Raw genomic sequence first — 8,702 nt, 5'->3', positions numbered from 1 at the left:
CCTCCGTTTCAAGGAATAAGGCGCACGCGTATTCCAAGATGAACTTTGACCATAAAAATTGAGCAACAAAATCTTGATTATATTATATATATTTAGTATCGTTGGATTCGTATTGAAAAGCACTTTTTAATGATATTAATTTCATACAAAAAATCTTTATCTATTTGAAGTAATCCTTGGTCAAACAAAAAGCTCGTAAAACGAGGACGCGTTATTCCTTGAAACGGAGGTAGTATTAGCTAGCAGCATGTTAATCTCTTCCCTTAAGACACAATCAATTACCATCAGCCATTAGATTCGAGCCATATTGATGGTTAATTTTGAGGCAGTCCCATCCATCCTGATCAAACGAGATTAACTTGCATTGCTGCCAACGAGATAAATTTTGTTTGCTGGCAAAGTGAGCCACCAAATAGTTTAACGAGCATAAGTAACTTTTATTTATTATTTTCTTCGAAGAACTAACTCGAAAAGAAAAACATGATACTTGATCGTGTGTACTTTTAATTTGCTTGTCTATCCTGATTCCTGAGCCGTCCATCCACGCATGCACCCCTCTGCATGCATAGGAAGAATGAACTCGTAATCGTTCTGGATCTCATCTTCTTCTCAGTAGGGTCCGAGGAAGCCGAACCCCTGCTGCATCATCATCTCCATTCCGGCACCGGCGAACCCCGGCGACGGCGGCGGCATTGCCATCATCATCTGCTGTATCTGCATCTGCATCTCCATCCCTGCGCCGTCGTTGTTGGCGCTGCCGTTGGTGCTGCGGCCGAACTCGAACCCACCGTTATCGGTGCCGGCGCCCATGGCAAGGAAATGCTGCTGCGGCGCCGCCACGGGCACCATGTTGGAGCGGGCCCTGGCCGCCATGGCTTGGCCGTGATTGAGGGCGTCCTGGAGCACCTGGTTCGCGCGCGCGGCGACGGCAGCCTGCACCTCCGCCAGCGCCGCTGCGAACGCCATGAGCTCCTCCTCTCCCATGTCGCGGACGTCGGCCTCCAGCCACGCCGCCACGGGACTCGCTTCCGCGCGCTGCTTCGCCATGGCCTCCTCCACTCGCTCCTTCCGCGCCTTCTCTGCGTCCAGCTGCGCCCGCAGCTCCCCGTACTGGCGGTTCAGCTCCACCAGCTGCTTGTTGTCTTCTCCAGCGCCAGCGACTCCTCCTCCGGCTGCCACCCCGGTCGGAGCGAAGCGCTCGAGGATGGCCTCGACGGAGGGGTGGCCGAAGGAGAAGGCCTTACCGGCGGGGGAGAAGACGACGGCGGCCACCTCGGCGCCGCACAAGATCGCCAGCTCGCTCGCCTTCTTGAACAACCCGGCGCGGCGCTTGGAGAAGCACACCTGACGCGCCTCTTCGCTCTCGATGCGGCGGATCTCGATCTTCTGCCGACCCATGCTCGTGCGGCGACGCGCCATTGCAACACCTGAAACCTTTCTAGATCGGAGGAGGAGAGCTAGACTAGGCTAGGATAGGCAGATGTCTGTCTCTCGCTAGGTCTCGTGTTTATATAGGGATGAAGAAGGGCTGATGCTGAGTTGGAATGGCAACTCATCATGGTGTGCTCCTCTCCCCTCTCATGCATAGCTAGCTAGTTCTTTGCTGGTGCAATCGCAGCAACGGGGTTGGTGAATGCGATCGAGCTAGCTAATGGGTTTAATGGTAATTCATGGATTACTATTCAGGGGCATGTTTCAGTTCATGCTAGCTCATACTACTGCACATTAGGATGTCCATTACTCGACCCTTCATGGGATTCCTTTTTAATATGGAGATTTATAAGTAGCAATGCTGCCTTGTTGGGTGACAACCCTCACGAGTGTGTTTTTAGCTGCCCATACATTCGTGCATTGCTTTATTTTGAGTTAAGTTCATTGAAATACTTGTTATGTTTGTCGCCTGTCATCTCACATTCATGCCAATTAATATTATTGATTGGATGTATAAGATATATGGGATTCATTTGCTTTTTTTCACCATACGACTATCATCTACCAGTACCTAGCTAGTCTTTTGCCTTCACCTTTTTTGTATTCATTTTTTCGAAATGATTTATATGTGTCTTCTTGTATATCATTGTAATGCCACACTTTTCTTGTACCCCGCTTGGGGTATGAAAATTGAACTAAACTAAGGAATGCCCTAATCAGAAATAGCTAGTGGAGCATGTGTGTAGGCGCACCCATTTTTCCAAAACTCAAAAAATTTCATTTAAAGTTTTTTTTAAAATTGAAATAATTTTTTTGCATGTACATATTATCTTGGTACTTACTTGTGTCAATTCTCAAGGAAAAATAGGATTGTATGTAACCTACATAAAAAATGTATAAATGACACTATACTGATTGTATTTGTACTGTTCAAAGAATACAAATTACAATTTTCTCGTTTTCGTGTAGGTCACATATGGTCATTTCTTTACTTGAGAATTGGCACGAGTAATTATCAATAAAATATGGAATTGGCACGAGTAATTATAAAGTAAATATGTACATGTAAACATTTTATTCAAATTTTTCTGAAAGTCTTAAATGACATTTAATTTTTTTAAAAAAATGGGTACGCCTAGACCCTTATCCACCAAATTAAATCGATGTCGATGCCCGAATCCAATCTTGAATATTGGTATGTGAAATTACATGCATGTGTGTGATCGAGAAAACAAAATGATAACCTGTTAGAAATTGTTTACTTATTGCTAACTTTTGGTTCAACTACTGTTGTCATTTCATCGGGAGATAAGGAGGTCGAGTGTATGTATGATACTAACAAATTTAATATGTTATTGTCAAACAGCCTATATGTCGAATGCACGACACTGGGGGTGTCGAGAGAGCAAATAGAAGATTGGTGCTTTCTTGTCGGGAACGACTGCACGCAAAGGCCTTTCGTACTAGCCAATGAAACCTGAAAATGCCCACGTTGTACTTGTGTGCGGTGAATTGAAATTTTAGCTGTCCATTGATAATTACTCAACCAGCTCATGGAAAGGAGGTTTATTTGTTGGCATCACATCATAATTGCTCCTCCCATGGTAATATAGGGGATGGTGTTTAATTACTTGCTTGTTGGGTGCCATCCCATTGTACCATTAAGAGCATCTCCAGTCGCGTCCCCCAAACCGTCCCCCAAAGCGCGCCGGATTGAGCGTTTGGGGGACGTGTTTTGTTCGTGCCGCGTTTGGGGGACGTCGCTCCCCAGCCGCGTCCCCCAAACGCCGCCCCTAAACATTTAAAATAATTTTTTTAACACATAAACCATTTATATCAAATGTAGCATATGAAAAAAAATGTTTTCGAGGATTGTTTTCAAATTAAATTACAACAAACAATAAAACAAGTAATCAAATATAATAAAAAGGGCTAGATGATACATCAAGGTGCCACGGTATTTCCTTTGATCCTCCACAAATGCTCAACGAGATCAGCTTGAAGTTGCTCATGCACATTGCTGTCACGGATCTCTGCGTGCATGACCACAAAATCAGCAAAATCTGCAGGCACCTCATGATCAACCTCCGCGAGAGGTCCTTGATACTCATAGGGACCAACATGTGACCTAACATGATTCTTGCGGTCATCCTCGATGATCATGTTGTGCATGATCACACAAGCCTGCATCACCTCCCACATTTGGTCGTGAGACCAGCTTAGAGCAGGTGCCGGACAATGGCAAATTGTGCTTGAAGCACACCAAATGCCCGCTCGACATCCTTCCCGCAAGCCTCCTGTCGTGTAGCAAAGTGAGAATTCTTCAGACCTGATGGATTCGAGATTGTTTTGACAAAAGTGGCCCATTTTGGATATATACCATCGGCTAGATAATAGCCTTTGGTATATTGGTGGCCATTGATCTCATAGTTGCATGGTGGAGCATGCCCTTTCACTAGTCTGCTGAACACCGGAGACCGCTGCAACACGTTGATGTCATTGTGTGATCCCGCCATGCCAAAGAAAGAATGCCAAATCTACAGGTCATAATCTGCCACTGACTTCAAGCACCACCTACTGCAATATCCATGACGCCCTTTGTATATACCTTGCCAAGCAAACGGGCAGTTCTTCCATGCCCAGTGCATGCAATCGATGCTTCCAAGCATTCCGGGAAATCCTCCGGCAGCATTTTGTGCCATGATCCTTGCGATCTCTTCCTCGGTTGGCCCTCTCAAGTAGTATTTGCCAAACTTTCCCACCACAGCTCGGCAAAACTTGTACATGCACTCAATGGCGGTAGACTCACTCATTCGAAGGTAGTCGTCCTGTGTATCGGCAGGTGCTCCGTATGCAAGCATCCTCATGGCGGCGGTGCACTTCGAATGGATGAGAACCCGAGAACGCCTACAGCGTCGACCTTGAGCTTGAAGTAGGGGTCGAACTCTCGAACGCCGTGGAGGATATTCATGAACAGGCCCTTGCTCATCTTGTACCGGCGCCGAAAATTGTCGGCATGTGTTGCCCCGTCGGCGAAGTAGTCGTTGTGCAGCATGGCATGCCCCTCCATCCTCTGCCGGGGCTTCGACTTCCTTCTTCCCGGCCTTGATCCTCCGCGGCGCGGCCTCTTCCTCTTCTCCGCCTCGGCGTCAAGCATGTCTCGGAGGGACGCGATGATCAGCAAATGCTCCCGCAGGTCGTCGTCGAACGCTTGCTCGTCCTCCAGCAGCGGGGCAACCATCTCATCGTCGCTGTCCATGGCTAAAGCAAAATCAATGGTTAAAATTGCGCCGAGGCGGACGACGCAACAAACGGCGACCAATCGCGCCTACCGGCAAGTCGTCGAGCACCTTACGTGCGCGGAGGTGGGGCGGATTTGACGGCGCGTTCGCGGGAGGCGCCGGCGACGCGGCGGCGGCGGCACGACCGGCGGGAGCCCCGGCCGCGACAACGGTGCCGACTCGCGGCACGAGATCGGACGCCCAAACGGCCGGGAAATCCAGCGGCGGCGGTGGGGTGGGAGGCGCGGGAAGGAAGGAGCGACGAGAAAGAGGCGCGAACCAACGGTTTATGCAAATAGTCGCCGACATGTGGGAGCCCGCTTCGCTTTTCGTTGTGTCCGGCGTCCCCGGTGCGTCCCCTGTGGGACGGGGACGGGCTCGGGGCGCCGGACACCGTATCGGGGCGCGCCGGACAAAAAAGGGCTTTGGGGGACGCGGCTGGAACGCTTTTTTTGTCCGGCGCGCCCCAAATCGCTTTGGGGGACGGTTTGGGGGACGCGACTGGAGATGCTCTAAGGTTGGTTTATATTGCACGCTGACATTTCATCACATGTTTAGTGGGGCAGGGGTCAATTAACTACTTCCATCTCATCGTAATCTATAAAGCGCTATTAAGTTAATGGCAAATATGAATCCAAAATATTGTTCAAATATTTTTGAGTATTAAGTTGGTGGTTTTTTTTTGAGTGGCTCATTTATGTGGATGTGGAACTGAATGGGCCATATTCAAGTAAAGCCTGGTAAGCTGGTGGGCCTGGTCTGTTTTCTTTTGACTTATGGACATGCACATCTCCTCTTTTCAAAAAGAAATAGTACATATTGCCCCTTGTAAAACACACACACACACAGATATATTTATATATGTATTTCTATGAAATATGTATACATATTCTTAGATAAAAAAACATGACCATAGTGTGTGAATTAGTGTATATGGACGGTTTGCTAAAAGAAGTAGTAGCGTACGTAGATGAACATGTCCCCCCCAAAAAGGACGCCTATAAACATGTGCAATCCACTGAATGGACCAGACGTATTTATCTCTAGAAATGATATGCCAAGATTAAAGAAACATGTCAAGAGAGACGAACACATATTTTTAGCACCAGTGGGTAACAAGCTTTCCTTATCACATTGTTTATCTACGTTCACAATTTTTTGTACGAATTGTTCATCTTCACTAATTCATGTACTAATATGTATGTGTTTTGTTTCTTAAAATGCATTTTTTCCCTATGGGACACAGTAAGCTTTTTTTGCGGCACATAAAGTTGCAGAGAATTATTCAATTAAAAGGGCACAAAGCTGGCAGCATAGCCCATTAGCCTACACTACGGGAGAGTTGGCGTGTGCCGACGGCCAGGCGATGTGCCGACGGCCAAATGTCGGGGCCGTCGGCACAGAGGCCCCAGAGACCGGCGACGGAGCTAGCCGTCGGCACAGAATTCAGTACACCGGCGCATCGGCCGTCGGCACAACCAGGCGTGCACCAAAGGCCATCGTCGGCACAACACCGGCCGTCGGCACACCATCTGACAAGCAGGTCGCGCCGTCACTCCGTCACGGCGCCTTCAGGTTGTGCCGACAGCTACCCACGGCACACCAACGGCCGTCGGCACAGTAGTCTGACTGATGGGCCCCACTTTCCCCTGTTACGACGCCTCCAATTTTTGCAAGGCCAAAGAGAACAAAGAAAAATACTGCGAGGAGTTCACCAAGCTCCATCCAGAGGTGGAAGACCCTATGAGCGAGCCGATCGATGAGGTGGTGATGGTGGTGGCGGGGGGCGGCCAGCCGCATGGCCGTCCTGCATGCCTTGCTGGAGGTTTCAAGCCTGAGAGGAACTTCACGCAGATCAAGGCTACCCTCCCCTCCGGCAGCTACGGTACCTCCTCGCGGACTACATACCGTTCTCGGGCAGATGTAGATGTAAGTCATCCACATTTACATCCTCTGTTTTGACTTTTGTTCCGAATGGCTATGTTGATGAGACGCATTATTTCTAAAATTGTAGGCTCATCTCGAGGAGGCCTATGCAACATCTTATGAGGAGTATCTCGAGAAGGTTCACGAGCATGACCTTGTGAAAGATAACTACTTCCGGTGGTCGAGAAACCAGATGGCGGTAAGTTTCAATCTGTATGGTTGCAAAACATCATAAGTCCCCTTGTTTGAACCTGACATATCTCTCTCCTATCTTGCAGACCTTCACTCGGTTTATGATGACTGGAGTGCGAGAGGAAACAGAGCCAGAGCCACCTCATCCGGGGCCGACGCCAGTGTTTCCATCGAAGGAGGAATTCTATTTCATGTACAAGCGTCAGTGTCAGGTGACCCCGGTAAGTTGCTAACTTGGCTAAGTTGCTAACTTGCTGTTACATGGCTAAGTTGCTAACTTCCTCAAACATGTAGGGATTGAGAGAATCCGGGAACGTCTCTTCTGATGGTACACCGATGCATCCCGGCCGCTGTTCTCCTCGTGCTTTTGGCGCAGCTCGGCATGCTTCTAGTCACCCGGTGGCTCTCGTCGTGGTTCTACCTCCCTGAGGACCAATGATACGTCTCAAATGTATCTATAATTTCTTATGTTCCATGCTACTTTTAGGATGATACTCACATGTTTTATACACACTTTACATCATTTATATGCATTTTCCGGCACTAACCTATTGACGAGATGCCGAAGAGCCAGTTGTTGTTTTCTGCTGTTTTTGGTTTCAGAAATCCTACAAAGGAAATATTCTCGGAATTAGACGAAATCAACGCACAGGGTCTTATTTTTCCACGAAGCTTCCAGAAGACCGAAGGGGATACGAAGTGGGGCGACGAGGCGCCCAGACCACAGGGCCGCGCGGCCTGGGTGGGGTCCGCGCCGCCCTATGGTGTGGGGCCCTCGTGCCTCCACCGACGCTGCCCTTCCGCCTATTTATTCCCTCCGTCGCGAAAACCCTATTACCGAGAGCCACGATACGGAAATACTTCCAGAGACGCAGCTGCCGCCAATCCCATCTCGGGGGATTCAGGAGATCGCCTCCGGCACCCTGCCGGAGAGGGGAATCATCTCCCGGAGGACTCTTCATCACCATGATCGCCTCCGGACTGATGTGTGAGTAGTTCACCATTGGACTATGGGTCCATAGGAGTAGCTAGATGGTTGTCTTCTCCTCATTGTGCTATCATGTTAGATCTTGTGAGCTGCCTATCATGATCAAGATCATCTATTTGTAATGCTACATGTTGTGTTTGTTGGGATCCGATGAATATGGAATACTATGTCAAGTTGATTATCAATCTATCATATATGTGTTGTTTATGTTCTTGCATGCTCTCTGTTGCTAGTAGAGGCTCTGGCCAAGTTGATACTTGTAACTCCAAGATGGAGTATTTATGCTCGATAGTGGGTTCATGCCTCCATTGAATCTGGGACAGTGATAGAAAGTTCTAAGGTTGTGGATGTCCTGTTGCCACTATGGATAAAACATCAATGCTTTGTCTAAGGATATTTGTGTTGATTACATTACGCACCATACTTAATGCAATTGTCTGTTGTTTGCAACTTAATACTGAAAGGGGTGCGGATGCTAACTGATGCGTGCAATTGACACACGTCCGTTGGGAACCCCAAGAGGAAGGTGTGATGCGTACAGTAGCAAGTTTTCCCTCAGTAAGAAACCAAGGTTTATCGAACCAGTAGGAGCCAAGAAGCACGTTGAAGGTTGATGGCGGCGGAGTGTAGTGCGGCGCAACACCAGGGATTCCGGCGCCAACGTGGAACCTGCACAACACAATCAAAGTACTTTGTCCCAACGTAACAATGAGGTTGTCAATCTCACCGGCTTGCTGTAAACAAAGGATTAAACGTATTGTGTGGAAGATGATGATTGTTTGCGAAGAACAGTAAAGAACAATTGCAGTAGATTGTATTTCGGATGTAAAGAATTGGACCGGGGTCCACAGTTCACTAGTGGTGTCTCTCCCATAAGATAAACA

The 8,702-nt window shown here is 48.2% G+C and overlaps 1 protein-coding gene across 1 annotated transcript; it reads right to left on the bottom strand.

Annotated features, from left to right (window-relative positions):
- Positions 1-609: 609 nt before the first annotated feature.
- On the bottom strand, positions 610-1,419 carry LOC124697067 (agamous-like MADS-box protein AGL61). Its single transcript, XM_047229705.1, has one exon. The coding sequence runs from the start codon at positions 1,417-1,419 to the stop codon at positions 610-612; it is 810 nt and encodes a 269-aa protein (XP_047085661.1).
- Between the last annotated feature and the right edge of the window lie 7,283 nt (positions 1,420-8,702).

Source organism: Lolium rigidum, chromosome 3 (genome assembly GCF_022539505.1).
Source record: "Lolium rigidum isolate FL_2022 chromosome 3, APGP_CSIRO_Lrig_0.1, whole genome shotgun sequence".
Taxonomy (NCBI): domain Eukaryota; kingdom Viridiplantae; phylum Streptophyta; class Magnoliopsida; order Poales; family Poaceae; genus Lolium; species Lolium rigidum.
Note: the sequence above shows the minus strand (reverse complement) of the source record. Positions and strands in the feature narration are given on the sequence as shown.